Raw genomic sequence first — 16,256 nt, 5'->3', positions numbered from 1 at the left:
TAGCATTGAACCTGAAACTGGATTTCATAGGGCTAACAGAACACTGGTGCAACAGCAGTCAAAACTGGAACACAGTTACTGAAGGATAGCATTGTTGAGGACAGATTTTAAAAAGTGTAAGGGAGACAGGACAGTTTAGTATACCTTGATATCTTATCCCAGTATCTTTTGCAATATGCTTGACTGCAAAAGAAATAGGACTGTTCTGTGGTTGAAGTCACTTTGGGGAAGGATTGTACAAAGAGACTACAAGGATAGCCTTATAGGTTTCCAATATACGTACAGTATTAGGTTTGATTATTGATAGAGAGCTCTGGATTGAACAGAAAAATACTTCCAAGTACTGAGTCATTATGGGAGACTAACTTGCCAAATATAAGTTGAAAAATAATCACTGCTAATAATGATTATAGAACCTATGACCAATGGTTACAAAGATATTTAGAATTTAGTACTGAAAATATTCATATAGCCACTCTATTAGTTTATTAGTAAAAGACAGATATATGGTATAAAAAGACTATTACATATTTGTAAAACAATGTCACAAGATTACCTCACTTTTGACATCTGTCCAAAAATGACTGCTCAAAGATAATTATTTATATCCCACCTGATTTCAGCAAAAAGAATAATAGACACTTCTGTGCTTTGCCAATCTTCTTATATGTTTTGAATACAGCATCCCAAACTTAGCAAAGAAACAGTTTCTTTCCTAATGCTTTTGCAGCAAAAGAATTGAGGGATTTAAGATTCTTAATCTCCATTCCAGATCCTGGAGGGAAGGGTTTTCTAGTGACTAAAAACCCTTCTGCCCCTTACAACCTGAACTTCTCCATTTCTTCTTCTCTTTTCCCAGCTCCTGCCCACTAACACGCTATTGCCAGTCACCACCGAACTGTACCCATTTTTCCCCTCCAGCTCAGGTCTGCCCTGTTCTCACCTTCTACCTAAGTTTCCCCACCTCCTCTATTTTTAGCCTGCCTTTTCTGTTGCTCTTGCCCTTCTTTAATATTTTGATTTTCTGTCGGTTCTTGTGCTGCTTTCACCATATCATGTAAGCACCTCCCAGCAGTTTATATTGTCTTTCATTTTCTCCAGAGGGAAAAATTATTGTGCTCAATGAAGTACTCCTCTGTGGTGGTGCTCTTCTTTGGGGTTGCAGATTTTTACCGGTTTTTTTGCTGCTCTGTCTTGATCATAGAGAAGGCAAACTGAGGAAAAGTGCCTTGCATTTGGAGCAGAATAGGACAATGTTTCTAATGGTCTTAAGTTGCAATTGGAGTTAATTTTATGTCCTTGCACTGCTCCCAAAAAAGCTCTCTCTCCAGTATAGGTGAGCTGATAGGAAGTTCCACTAGCAGGCACTGTGTTTGGTCATAGTGTTCATCCTGGAGCTTTAAGCAGTCTTTCAGAGATGCTGGCCCAAATCATTGAGGACCATGAAGACAAGGACCATGACTATGAACTTGTCCCAATAGTTCATGAGAAGCCAGTGTAGAAGGTGGAGGAGAGGTCTGTTGTGCTCATAGCATTTCTGAGACCACACTGCAGCATTCTATACTACCAGGAGTTTCCAAATGCTGATCACTTCATGCCCAAGTATATTGCAGTGCTATAGTTGAGCTAGAGGTGGTAAAGATGAAAAGAATTGGGATCAGATCATTATCTGTCACGATGTAACAGATGTCCCCTGGCCAACTGGTGACAATGGAAAATATTATTCATGGGTGCTGCTCTGTGAACACTTTGCATCAACAAGGGATGCAGGAGTACTGAACATATACACTTTGCTTCAACCAAAGAAGATTGCACTGTCACTATAAACATTTCAAAATGCTTTCTTCTACCTACCAACATCATCTCTATCATGCTTAAGTTTAACTGCATCTAAACCATTAGCTGATTTTATCCAACATGAGGTCAGCTTGATATAGTTATACAGTAGCAATGGATAAGAAGAGGTGCGTATCATATTGTTGATGACTGATAAGTTCACTTAATGCCTGCAGGTAGCTTGTGAATAGGATCAGACAGAGAGTTGGTGGCTGCAGGGTTATGCAAGTGAGGGGTCTTGTGGCTGAGATGTGGGTACTGGTTTAAGCAGGAAAGGGTGAAAGTAAGGGAATGACAACACAGCAAGGAACAAGTTATATCCTTATGTTAAACACTGATATACTTTTGTGCCCATGAATCTTTATCTAACCATCACTATAGTAAATATCCCACTCTGATTTTTTCTGAACCCAAAACCTCTTGGTAAACTGGCTTATAGGATATGTGTTTATGCACATAATGGGAGTGAACCTAAAACACCCTGAAACAACATCACAAATTTCAAACTTCCTGAAAATATGTTAGAATGAAGTCTCATCAGCTATGAACACAGATTTATGAATCTGAATTCATCTTTTTTATTATTTCAGAGATTACAAGACTTTTTAATTATGCAAAAAATAGACCATGTTCACACAAATACATGTAATTATATCTTTGAAATATGTTTATCTTTAATGATTGACCATAAAACTCTTTCCCCTTTCCAAAAAAGTGTTTTTACTGTCATTTATGAACACAGAAGGGTAGGTTATTTTTAAGGCAGGTCTCACTTGAGGTAGAGGGTTTCTAGAAGTAATTCATTTAGGATGACTTCTCCTAAGATGGGTCTGAAGAAGAGTTCTTCAATACTATCTGCATCAACAGTCCTGAGGCTGGTGAGCAACCCAAGGACCCAAGAAAACCTGCTTAGGTTCCTGTCATACATCATAGAGATAAATTCCATCAGAGTGCGCTGGGCTTCCTGCTGCAGGGTTTGCACATAGGGACAACATTTGAGGCCATGCAATTCTGTAAGAGAAAAAACAAAATGGAGAGCTTATAACATGAATGTCCCTCCATAATGAATGGTAACCTTCCCCCTAGCTGTTTTTATTTTTTGTTTAAGAAAAAAGAAATAAATGCTTAGTTCAATAACTGAACCATTCAGTAAAATATTTTAAGCACCTTATAATGCAGATTTACTTGTCATTTTTGGGGGAAAATATTACTGGGTAAGTGAGTTAGACTAAAACATACAGGGTGCATCTATACTTGCTATTAATGCAATTGAATAAGCTCCAGCACAGTCTGATTCTGATCCCAGGAGCAGGGCAGGAAGCAGAAGCCAGAAGAGGAAGGGGGAGCCCAGAGCAAGCCAGAGCAATGGAGAGAGCAGTGGCCAGGTGAGAGCCCATGGGCCACCAGTTAGACAGCCCTGCTTTAAATTATAACCATGAAAGCATTCAAGAAAAGCACAGAACTAGCAGCCTAGGTAGCATAAATTGGGGTGACTTTATAGTGTTTTTGTCCTTTCAATCCTGAGCTGCTTCTGAATCTAGAAAGGCTCTTAACAGACCCTTGCCAGTCCCAGGTGCTCCACTAACCTGCACCAGTTTCCCTAGTGTGCCCCATAGGTCATGCTGCTGCCTAGACAATCACTACTAGCATTTTATGTCCTGCCCTTGACACCCTCCACCAGGTCACTCTCAGTGCCCTCCCTAGGCCAGTGCTGGAAGGGCTTCTCAGAAGGCAACTGTGGTTTTTTGCAGTGAATGCAGTAGGAAAATTCTCCTCCACAGCCAGACAAGGGGTTTTAGGGCCTTTCAGCTGCCATAAAAGGACTTGAGCAGGGATCATTATGTGAGGATTTCACCCATACTACCCAATGGGATCACTCGGGTCAGGATCCTCCCCCTAATTACTCTGTATCAAAACTGGTCAAGAAAAGCACTTGGGCCAATGGCATAGATATAAGAGGGGCAGGCTGTCATTTGCTCTAGAGCCACATCAGCCCCAGCACCCCAAAACAGGGCTTGCTACTGACAGGACATTCCCTGCATATGCGGGTCTGCCTCTAGATTTTGCTTCACCCCAAATATTGATACACCAATTGTGGACAATTATTCAAGGATGGGGCTGGTCCCACTGACTTCAGCTGTGTCCAGCTGTTTTTACTGAATCAGGGCATAACCAGAGTCAGCTCTGGGACAGACTTGGGTGATCGCCCACTCCAGAGTATGCCACCTTTAGTGGCTAAACTGTCTTGTTACTGTTCCCCAGCTTCCTGTGCCTCTTATCTCTTGATCCCATGATTTTGCTGTTAGGTATATAAAAGGAAGGCTGCCTATGGAAGCCAGGGTGACCAACTCCTTGGTGCCTGCTGCCTTGCTCCTCTCACCCCACAGGTGTACTCCCTCTTAAAAGAGGGCTGTGGTTACCTTAGACAGGGGTGGGCAATTATTTTGGGCAGAGGGCCTCTTGCTGAGTTTTGACAAGCCATCAAGGGCCACATGATAGGCAACTGGGGGTAGATAAATATTAGTTTTCTAAATTTTTTAGGGGCCCCATGGGATAGATAGAATGGCCTGGTGGACCACATGCAGCCCACATGCAGCCCACCCCTGCACCTTGGGGGCTAGAATTGTAGCCTTGAGCCACCCCCATAGTCAGACCTATGCCCTGAAGATGAATCCCAGTGTTCCCTTCATAACAAACCTCTATATCCAAATCCACCCTGGGCCCTTTGGCCCCAAGACCCTTGTCTGGGCTTCAGCCTGCCCGGCTTCAGCCTTCTGTCTGACTGAGGCTTCTTCAGCCCAGGTCCACTACCTCAGACCCTAGCTTTATGGGTCTCAGCCTAAAAGCAGAGAGTTGTCCCTGAGGCAACTCATTCCTCCATCCCTGCAGCCACAACCTGGTAGTCTTAAGCATTGCCAAAACACAAACACAAGAAAACCACTTTCCAAAAAGGCTCCTTGCCTCACCACACACCCTGAGCTCCCTATTGGCTTTCATTTAAAGCTCTAGAGATGACTGCTTAGGCATCCACCAGCCCATCTCCTGAAGCCTCCCCCACTCCTTCAGGAGATCTACTCCCTAATGCCTGCATGGTCAGACTGCCCTTTTTGCTCCCAGGCCCTGGTTTTATGTGCCCCAGAGCTCCACCCCTTCCTGTCAGCTCACTCTCCAGCCAAACACAAGGATTTCCCCTCTGCCTAATAATCAGCCTGCCCCCATCTGCTGCAGCTTAGCTCAGCAGCCTCTCCTTGGCCTAACAAGCTTTGGCTGCTCCTGCCCTGCAACCTCCATGGGCCCATAACAGGCTCCAGACATGGTCTGTTTTCTCGTTGGGACTGGCTGCTGTTGCTGCTGGCCCTTGAGGGCTACAGCAGTCCTGTCTCCCTCAGACTGAAGCTAACAGGGTTGGGGTTCCCCATTACAGACTCCAGTTAAACATGCTGTGCCACTGGTGTGGAACTATAGTAAACAAGAGGAGAATCCCATTTCTCCTAAATACAGGGACATTAGATTTATTGCTAGTCATTTACATAAGTTTAATGCACATAAAACAGTGCTTGGTGAAAGTTTGGAAAATAACAAAAAAAGACTGTACGATTTGTCACTGTATAGAAATTTAAGTACATCACTGAATAAAAGTGCAACTGTAGTTACTAAAACTGAATGAAAATGTAAATCTAACAGCACTACAGACTGACCTACAGTAATGTATTTCATTGCAAAGGTCTTCTGATTCTCCATTGTTATTTTAAAACATAGTAATCACACCATCATTCTCACTGTAGTTAATGAATCCAAAGGACAAGATTTGGAAAGTACAGCAGAAAAGGATTCTGTACAGAGAAATAATTTTAGCCCTCCTTTTTTCTTCTAAATAAAGCTGGGCATGGTGTGCAGTGAAGGCAGCCCAACCCATCCCATGCCATAAACTGTACTGAGTGGCTGGGAGAGCACCTACCACCAAATTGACCCAGGCACTTATCAACATAAAAAAGTATTTGATCTGGTTTCCCATGCCATGACCTCATGGAAAAATTGGCCAACTGTGGCCTTGGCTACACCACAATCTGATGGCTGGGAAATTGGCTCTGAGGTCAGAACCAGAGAGTAGTGGTTGACGGCAGCAAGTTATTATGGCACTCCATAACCATTGGCGTTGCCCAAGGCTCTGTCCTTGGACCAGTTCTCTTCAACTTCTCTATCAACGATGTTGACATTGGTGTCAGAAGCATACTGGTTAAGTTTGCTGATGTCACTAAACTTTGGGACACAGTGTCCACACCTGAGAACAGGCTAGTGATCCAGGCTGACTTGGATAAACTTAGTAAGTGGGCGGACACAAGCCTGATGACACTCAATACTAATAAATGCAAGGTACTCCACCTTGGGGGAAACAAAAGCCGCAGCATACTTAAAGGCTCGGCAGTGCTACACTTGCTAGCACCACTGCTGAAAGAGACTTGGGGGTCGTGACTGACCACAAGATGAACATGAGCCACCAATGAGATGTCGCAGCTTGTAAAGCAAAACAAAACCCTGGGTTGTATCCATAGATGCTTCTCAAGTAAATCCCAGGATGTTGTCCCTCTGCTGTACTCGGCCTTGGTGAAGCCACAGCTGGAGTACTGCATCCAATTCTAGGCTCCATAATTCAAGAAGGATGTTGAGAAACTTGAGAAAGTCCAGAGGAGAGCCACGCATATGATCAGAGGGCAAGAGAATAGGCCTTATGAAGAGAGGCCGAGAGCCATGGGACTCTTCAGTCTGGAAAAGCGCAGGGTCAGGGGGGACCTGGTGGCTGCCTATAAGTACACAAGGGGTGTTCATCAGGATCTGGGAAAATATCTGTTCATCAGAGCGCCCCAAGGAAAAACAAGGACCAACGGTCAAACTCCTGCAAGACCATTGTAAGCTGGACGTAAGAAAAAATTTCTTTACTGTCCAAGCCCCCAAGACCTGGAATAGACTTCCTCCAGATGTGTTGCAGGCACCTACTCTGGACTTATTCAAAAAATGCTTGGATGCTTATCTTGCCGGGGTCCTTTGACCCTAGCTGACTTCCTGCCCCTGGGACAGGGAGCTGGACTTGATGATCTTCGAGGTTGCTTCCAGCCCTAACATCTATGAAATCTATGAAATCTATAAAGAATATCAGTTATATGCAATCAAAGTTATGCATCTTGCAATATTGTTGCACATTGACTGGACAGATCCTGGAGCTCTTGATTCCTGGATTCTCTGCACATTAACACCTGAAATTAGCTTTAATCACACTTTAGGTGGCTTAAAGTTATGCCACTCCAGGGCAGGTTTAATTCTGATCTGTGTTACCCAGCTCATGTTCCCTTAATGTGTGGCCACTCTCCACAGATGAGCAACCCAAATTGCAGTCTTCCAGCATCCCAGAATGCAGTGTGTCCTCCCCCACCCTCCCGTTCTGTGTGGACAGACTTTCCAACCCCTGAATTCTACTGCCAAGGGGATGGTTCTGATACCAAGCCAACTCCTCCTTCCACCCATGGGGGTGTAACCTTCCCACCCCCACTGGTGCAGCCACATGCAAATAGCCTGCAGAGCACATGCCAGCTAGCCAGGTCACAGGTCATGGACAGGTCCAGGAGTAGGGTAGGGGTGCCCATGAGCTGAAACTACCTTCCTAAAGCAGAGGCAGCAACTCCCTAAAAAATACTTTCCCTCACCACTCCCACCTCCCAGTCACCCTGGGAAACACAACCAGCACCCCCCACAGCCTAATCTGAAATCCCAAATTATTAAAGCATAAGACCTTTTTTAATTTACTTCCTTTTTATTTCTTTTAAATATTTTTTACTTGTTTTATTTTATCCTTCAGTGGCTGACTTCCTTCATTTCATCACCTTTTCCCTACCCCATTCCATTACGCGCTCCCATCCCATTAACTCTCTGCCTCTCAGCTTCATGTTCCAAAAATAATGTTAATTTTTTTTTTTATTTCAGATATCTTAATAACCACTTTCTTTGTTCATTCTCACATAAAGATTATATTTTCAAAGAGAACATTTCCCTGAGAGATTTCTTGTTGTCTTTTCCTGGTTACTTTATCAGGGAGCATCAAAACAAGTTATGGGTTGTGATCTCAAACCTGAAGAGACCTTAGGAATCTCTGAGAAACCCTGAGGATAGCCATTGCTTATGCCCTGGCTTTGAACTCCTGCTGTATCCTTCAGTTTCAGTGTCCTAGGTGGCACAGCCTGACTGTATGAGCTGCCCCCAGAAAAGGGAGTCCTTTTACATATGTGATGCAATCTTAGACTGTTTTCTTTCCCAAAGAACCATCAACAGGCTACCAGCGTATGCTAGTCATCCCCTAGATACCATTCTTGTTTTGCAACTTGTGTATTGCTACTCCTTTCCTACCCTAGCCCGTCCCATCCCCTTTTCCCCTGGGCCTGTTTAGCACCTTCCATAGGATGACAACATTGTGCCTCAGAAGCAGCTGCCTCCAATCCTGTATGGAATTGCAGATATATGCATGAAGTGCATCAAGTGGCACCAAAGATAGAACTATCTATCATAGAGTCCATGAAAGGAGATTAGATACTGGAGATTTCATGTTCTTGGTTAGTAAAATGACGCTTTCCATCATTGTAACTGATTGCACTATGGGTTTTTTTGGCCAGAGATTTTGGCCATACTCACACCATAGCAGCTAGAGGAGAAGAGGATTTGCTGCAAACCTGAGGGTTGAAGCAGTTGCTTTCCCTTTTTTCCTGCATTCTCTAATCCTTACAGGCAATTGGCAAGCTGTTAGCATAGCTCAAAAGCGTAACTAGATTATGGAGAGCACAATATTATTTACACAGCATACATATTTCCCCCAAACCTGCTAAATTTTCTCTGTTGTTCCACTTGTCCATGGAACCAAACAGTGCTTTAAAGCAGTGGTTTTCAGACTGCATTCCATAGAAACCTGGGGTCCTGTGATAGGTCAGAGCTTCCTCAAAGAGATTGGGGTCAATGGCAGAGTGAACTGGGAGGTGGTACATCACTGCTGCCAGGCTGGGTCACCTGGCTCCATGTCAGTCTTTAGGACAGGAGTAGAGGTTCCATAGCAGAAGTGATATGGCAGGGTTCTGTGGCTTTAGAAAGTTTGAAAGCCACTAATTTAAAGTAATAGGAAGTCATTTGAGCTGATTTTTACAGTAAGATTATGTTCAGTATAAATGTTACTGTAGCAGGCTGCATGCCTCAGAAGCTGCAGCCTAGCTGAAATGAGGCAAAATGTGTTTCCAAGCCTGCCTCGATGAACAGGGCCAGCTGATGGCAATAATTGGCTGGCCCAGTAGGAATTAAAAGCTCCCAGAGAGAGGCCAAAGGGGCAGAAGGCAGAAGCCTGAGCCAGAGTACTCTCCCTAGGTCAGGGAGTGCAATGGAAGCTGAGAGAGTTTGAGAGAGATACAGGCTAGCAACAGCAACACTAAGCCCGATCACTCTCTCTGAGTCTAGGAAAAATCCCTAAGCCAGGTGTTTTCAAACTGTGAGCAACTTAAAAGGGGGTTGCAAACTTCTCTTCCCTCTCCAATGCACAAACACTGCCTGCTTCCCTCTCCTTGCAGCAATGCACATGTTCTTGGACTTGCCCACATTAGAAGTGTCTCTTTTGTTATCTAATCTCGGCATGTACACGTTAGTGAAGCTCAGTATTTATCCGTCAACAGTTTAATTGACTGCGTGTGACTGAGAGGTTTCCCTTCACAACATCCTCCTTATGTGAATCAGGGTTTTCAGCAGTTGCTGCTATAAACAGCAAATACCGATCAAAAATAGATGTAGAGTGTGAAATGAGATGGGCAGTCTCGAAAATAAAGCCCGTTTGAAAAACTAAGCAGTACCAAGAAAGCTCATCCTTCTCTTTAAGAACTATTGACAGTTTTAAATTTGACAGTGGGTTGTTTTTTTTCAGTGAACCAGTTTTGAATTTGATAAACTTTATAAAGTGGTTTTGACAAATATATTTCATTTAATATACAAAAGGTAAATGTGCTTTATTTATCTCCTACCTAATCCTAACTAAATCAATAGCTTTAATCATGGGGGGGTTACATAAATTTATACATTATTTTACAGGGTTGCAATATCACAAAGTTTGAGAACCCCTGCCCTAAGCCATTTGTGTGTTTGTTTTGTTGATTCCTGCGGGGAGGGAGCTTTCCCCGAGGAAAAAGATTGTAAACAAAGGCTGTGTGAGCTGAGCAATTCCCCACCCCACTACAGTTACCAACCATGTTATAAACCCCCAAAGAATGTCATTTTACAAAAGTAACCCTGACACCATCCTAGCGGAGCTGCGGATGGCACTATTTTCATCAGGTGTCTGTCAGAAGTAACTGAACAGTTTGGCCTTGCTGTGCAAGGTTTGCCTATATCAGGGGACTCCCATTTCCTCCTTCCTTTCTGAAGAGAGCTGGAAAAATGTTTATTCTCTTTGAAGTCAGCACAGCCCTACAGCTTCTAAGGGATTACTGTAGAGTGAAGCCAGATTCTACTTTCCCTAGGGAACTGAGTATGCTGTCTCAGCTCTCTTCGCAGCTGCTGACTAGCCTACAGAGTAATAAAGCAGCTACCCACTCTCAGCTTTCTGCAGAGCAGAAGACTTGGTACTGAACCAGTAAGTTGACCAGCTGATTCCCATCTTTCCGCTCCCCTATAAACGCCTTTAAGGCCCAGCCAAGGAAGGTAGGATGGGATTAAGAAGCTGCATCAAACATTGAAAAAAAAACTGCTCCAACTATTAAGTGAAGACCCAAACCAATGGCGATTCATAAGGGGTGCACTGGAGAGCGGTGGTGCACCCTCTGATAGGCAGCACTCCCCACTTAGGAAACAGCCAGGAGGGGCAGGTGGGAGCGGTGCTCACTCTGGAGATGCTGAAAAATGCCTATAGAGTGAGCCAACCACTGGGAAAGGTGAGAGCTAGTCCTACTGCGTTTTATATCAACACCAAATGAGTCCTCCACTGGGAACAACCTTGACAGAAAAGCTGATGGGACATGCAGCGGTGGCAGTGCATTGTGCACCCCTGCAGTTGGAAGCCCCACGTGCTGATGGAGCTCTCAGCGACAGGGGAGCACCTAGCCACACTTTCAATAAAGGGCATGATAAAAATGAGCCACAAAATTATTGTGCATTTTTTTGTAGAATAGTTTTGTGACTTATTCCTTATTTTATCACCCCATTAATTGATTGAACATGCGGTGGGATCACAACCAAAGACCTGATCAACTGGTTAATTGCATCTTATGTGTAATGTGTAGATGGGGCCTCTGTCATCAAAATGATTTCTCAGGGTAATACACTTTATCTGAATCTGAACCCTCCCCATGCCATCGGACTTTGCTCAGGTCATAAACAAAGTTCCACCATCCCTGTCAGACCATTTGCCAAAAGTCCAACTTGTAGTGTGCACCTATAACTTTGTTTATCTAGTTTAGTTTGTGGCCTATCATTCAATCTTCAATCTAGAGCACTGTGTATTGCTTCTTGTCTGGTCCTTGCTCTTTGATTTATCCATTCAGGATGGCAATTCTCATGAGTGAAACACCTGTTGGCATAACTCTCAAGGCAAAAGGCATCTGCATCTGATGCATGGTGTAGCCCCAGGAAGAGAGTAAGTATTATAGCCAGTAGTGATCTGTAACTCCCTGGAAAGCATTAAGATTTGACCAAGCATCAAAACAGCACTAAAGCAGAGGCAAAGATGTAGCAGATGGCTGAGTGTTTATAATAGGCACTAAGGCTGTGCGAAGCTTCAGTCACTGATTCCATTCAGAGGAGATTTGGCCTGATTCAGTGGCTGAATCTCTGAATCTGAATCAAATCAGGAAACCCATTAATCTCTCCAAATTGAATCAGAACCCTCCAAACTGATTCAGAGGGATTCAACAATTAGGCCATAGACACAGCTTCATATGTTTTTTCTACATGCCTCAAGGTACCAGGCGTGGCATGTGAAAGCTGAGATGGTAGGGCAGATGGAGCATCCCACAGGAGCATGGGGGGATGCTCCTTGTTGTAGTGCGGTGCTCAGCTGGATGCCGTACTCCAGCAGTGACCACACCAATGTTGAGTAAAGTGGGAGAATCATTTCTTTGGTTTTACTGGAGATGCATTGATTGATGCATGCCAGAGTTTTATTGGCCCTAGCAGTTACTGCATCACATTGCCGGCTCATATTCATGTGGGGGTCTATTGTTACCCCCAGATCCCTTTCATCTGTAGTGCTGGTCAGGTTAGCAATGCCCAGCCTGTAGATGTGCTGGGGGTTCTTCCTTCCCAGATACAGCACTTTGCATTTCTCTACATTGAACCTCATCTGGTTCTGTTCTGCCCAACATGCCAGCCTGTCTAGGTCTGCTTGTATCTGTAACCTATCTGTGGGTATGTCCGCACAGCCCCATATCTTGATGTTGTCTGCAAACTTGGCCAGTGGGCTTTTCACCCCCTCATCCAGGTCATTGATGAAGTTATTGAACAGCACTGGGCCAAGTACCAACCCCTGGGGTATGCTGCTGCCCACATCTTGCCAGGACAACACCAATCCATTCATTTGGACTCTCTGTGTCCTACCCCGCAACCAGTTTTGCATGCACTTGACGGTCCCACAGTTGAGCCCAATATCTTCCAGTTTTCTGATCAGTACCTCATGGGATACCAGGTCAAGGTATATGATGCCAACTGCTTTTCTCTCTTCCAGGTGATAAGTCACCTGATCATAGAAAGAAATGAGGTTTGTCAGACAAGACCTGCCTGCAATGAAGCCATGCTGGCTGTCATTCAGTATCATGCCATCTGCAAGTTTGTCACATATAGCCTCTCTGATGACTGTTTCTAGGATTTTCCATGAATGGATGTTAAGCTAATTGGTCTGTAGTTTCCCGGGTCTTCATGCTTCCCATTCTTGAAAATGGGCACAACATTGGCCTTCTTCCAGTCCTCTTGGATTCTTCTAGAGGCCCATGATTTTTGAAAGACCTTTGCCAGGAGCTCTGCGATTACTTCGGCCAACTCTTGCAACACTCTTGGGTGGAGTTCATCCAGTCCTGCTGATTTATATATGTCTAATTTCTTTAAATGATTATACTTCAGTTCTTTGGCAATAGTGTCAATCCCCCCCTGCTCATTCTGTGCCCTACCTAGCATGGTGTTCCCCTTGGTTTTGTGAAAGACTGAGGCAACGTAGTTTTTAGGAGTTCCTTTTTTTCCTGAGTGGTAGTGACCAGGTATCCTGGTGCATTGAGCAGCAGCTCCACACTCCCATTAGCTTTCCTTTTACCCCCTGTGTAGCTAAAGAAGGACTTCTTGTTGTCCTTGATTCTTGTAGCTAGTTTTATTTTGGTTTTTGCCTTAGCTTGTTGTGGCAAAGTGGGGGTCCCCGACTAGCCACAGTGCTAGTTTACCCACTTGCCTTTGGGCACAGCACCCACCTGATTCACCTGCCATGCCTTGTTGTTAATTAATTAGGATGTTAATTAAGGCGGGAGGCTGCTCATTCTTGCCCTGATGCCAGGCAGCCCACGGGTAGATTTCAATTAGTGTTTCCCCATCCCCCTGTGATCTTAGTTTAAAGCCCTATCTAAGTTAGTCACATAATGGCTCTGCCTCTGTCTTCCCAGATGTAAAACAAGGATTGTGTTTTCTTCAAAGGGCTGCAGAGAGCTTTTCCTATACTTTATAAATCACTGTATAAACCACCAAGAGCTATCTCCTGCTAAGCAGAGCTGGTGAAATTAGTGAAAATGGCATTAATTTATTTTCAGCCTATTTTACCCTCAACATGAGGATTTATCTATAACGTTTAGTAATTGAAGCCGTTCACAATGAAGCAAACAAGATTCCACTGGTCCAGTTCCATAGCACAGATGTATTACAAGATACACAAGACAATGCAAAATGTCCTGAAGGGCACTAAAAAGACTCACACTTTGCTTTACACTGAAAAACAACGGCAAGGCCAGCCCAGTCTACAGAAAGGCAATTGCAATATGGTCCCTCCAGGAAGCATCACTAACTACCCAGTTTTCTTGCAGCTACAGTGTTTGAGTGCCCTTCTGGCATAACCTCACCTGTAAGTTTTGTTTTTTTTTGGGGGGGGGGGGGTTGGTGTTCTGAATAGTGCTTTTTGTCACCAGTGAGAACAAAGGGCCTGATCCAAAATCTACAGCATACAAATCTTTTCAACATACTTCATTACACTTGGGATCAGGCCCTTTAATGATTTACACAGTTTGTGATGCTGAAGCAGCCAAACTTCCCATAAGCTAAACTTTACTTGTATCTGCCTATTTGTCATGAGGAGTAAAAAAAATTATTCTAACTTTTCTGAGTCTACCTTATAACTGTTGTTCTAGGGCCCAAATATGAAACTCTTACATTTAAACTGCTACATAATAGAAAACAAACCTAGGATGCAACTTGCATCACAGCACAGGAGGTGATCAAATCACATCACTGAGGTATTACATCTAATTCATTTGTTAATCTGCTTTCAATTAGTTTAGCTAGATAAGAAGTCCTATTACAATATGTGCCTAATGTGTGCATTGCATGTGCCCTGCCTCATGCTATAGATATACATTCTATTTAATGCAGCTATTCTAGGCATGTATACATGTGCTCTGGAAGATGGGGGGGGGGGGAGAGAGGAAGCACTTTAATTAAATCTCTAATTAAAGCATCCGGAATGTCATGTGTATCAGCATCTGCGAGCTGAAAAATAGCAGTGGGACACTTTAACTGAATTTCATTGAAGAAGCTCTAGTTAAGGCACCCCACCACCATTTTTCAGCACTGGGACACTGATCTATGTGACACTGGGATCTGCTGGAGCACGGTAATTATGCATCAGAGCAGCCTCGATGTACCTGTAGAGGCACCCACTAGTCTTCCCCATAAGTCTGGAAATGAGTTTTAAGTGGCACAGTACATTCATATGAACTAATAATTTGTTAAAACACTGTTTATTTTTACAAAGTAACTGAATGAACTCATGTAAATGGTCTAAATACCATCACATGTGAACAAATGTTCAGTTTAAACAGCTTCTATTAATGTAGCTAAACATTTTCAAACTCTGCATTCAGTGATTTAATGACTTCCCTTTTGAATTATTTTGTTTGTTTGTTTGCAAGTAGCTTTAAATGTACTTTTAAACATACACTTAACTGCGAACTTTCTTTCTAAAATTACTCTGTTGAGACTTACCTGGATTAAAGAGAATAATTCCCTTAAGATAAGCATATTCCTTTGCACATGTATCCAAGTTCCAGAATTTCTTCAGAAAATGTTTCAGCTTCTGCACTTCTGCTAGTGATGCTCCATGTGGGAAGCTCTCCAGTTCCTCATTAGCTGCCAAAGATTGATTGAGAAGGATTTTTTTCAACAAACTAGGGCTTGAAATTTCTTTCAGTTCAAAATCCACTCTCTCCTGTGCCAGACCCAAAACAAAGAGAGGGGCCCAGCACTGCTGTACCAGGAGGACCTGATCTTCTTGGGGCAAATCACAGAAAGAGGGCACATTTCTTATAAAATTTATAGTCTTCAGGAGCACTTCAGAAGCTCTCATGCAAGTGACTTCTGGATTTTTCAGGATAACTCTCCTGTTAGCCACACAAGGACAGCCAACACTTGGTAGGGAGCAGGGAGGGTAGGAATAGTGGTCAATCCATCGGGTATCATTTTGGTGTTGTCTGTTAAGGAGCTGGTAAAGAATGCTTTCAGGATGGCTTGTCTCACACTGACACTTTTCAGACTTCTCAACTGGGACCTGACTGGCCATAGCTTTGAGGGTTTCCTGCTTGGCGCCCTTGTTACAGCCAAACGCAGTACATACAGAACTATGCTGTTGTAGCACTTCTGTCAAACACTGAGGCATTGTGTGCTTTTTATACAGTCAGTTGAAAAGAAATGTGACCCTGCTCTGTAAAGTTACCTTGAACTTTATTTGCTCCAGACTGTTTTCCTTCATAGCCAAACAAGGCGTGGCTTTGCCAACCCATGTATCCTGTGTGACTGCAATTGCCTGAAACAGAGACAGAGGGTTCATCGCCTGAACAACACAACAATAGAAACGTATGCGTGCACGCCACACATCACTGCAATTTTGCTGGGACTGCCCATGTACCATGACATCAAGGACCCTATAATGCTGCTTATGTATTTTTACAATTGCAGGCTATGCATCATATAATAGCTTGTCCTTCAGCAAAAGTCAACAGAGAAATGATAACTACAGAAACAAGCTATTTGCATTTTTATGGAGATGCTGACCTTGGCCATTGACTGGTGCATGCATGGCAGGGTAGAAAAATGTATTTATCAGTATTAACGGCATCAAAATGAGTTAGCCCCTTGCAACAAAACTAAAAGGACTCCAAGGAATTTAC

The 16,256-nt window shown here is 43.6% G+C and overlaps 1 protein-coding gene across 1 annotated transcript; it reads right to left on the bottom strand.

Moving 5' to 3' along the window:
• Positions 1–2,209: 2,209 nt before the first annotated feature.
• On the bottom strand, positions 2,210–15,769 carry LOC109311816 (nuclear receptor subfamily 0 group B member 2-like). Its single transcript, XM_019537670.1, has 2 exons — positions 15,076–15,769; positions 2,210–2,847 (listed from the first exon to the last, which is right to left on the bottom strand). The coding sequence occupies exons 1-2, from the start codon at positions 15,743–15,745 to the stop codon at positions 2,606–2,608; spliced, it is 912 nt and encodes a 303-aa protein (XP_019393215.1). The 5' UTR covers positions 15,746–15,769; the 3' UTR covers positions 2,210–2,605.
• Positions 15,770–16,256: the final 487 nt, after the last annotated feature.

This window comes from Crocodylus porosus, unplaced genomic scaffold (assembly GCF_001723895.1).
Source record: "Crocodylus porosus isolate Cpor-Errol unplaced genomic scaffold, CroPor_comp1, whole genome shotgun sequence".
Taxonomy (NCBI): domain Eukaryota; kingdom Metazoa; phylum Chordata; order Crocodylia; family Crocodylidae; genus Crocodylus; species Crocodylus porosus.
The sequence above is the reverse complement of the archived record's forward strand: the minus strand, read 5'-3'. Positions and strand labels throughout refer to the sequence as shown.

Bases quoted from the DNA above. Each gene is read 5' to 3' on its own strand.
- LOC109311816 (XM_019537670.1), bottom strand. From the start codon at position 15,745: ATGCCTCAGTGTTTGACAGAAGTGCTACAACAGCATAGTTCTGTATGT. The intron at 2,848-15,075 runs GTAAGTCTCAAC...TTTCTCTTACAG, and splicing joins AATTATTCTCTTTAATCCAG to AATTGCATGGCCTCAAATGT.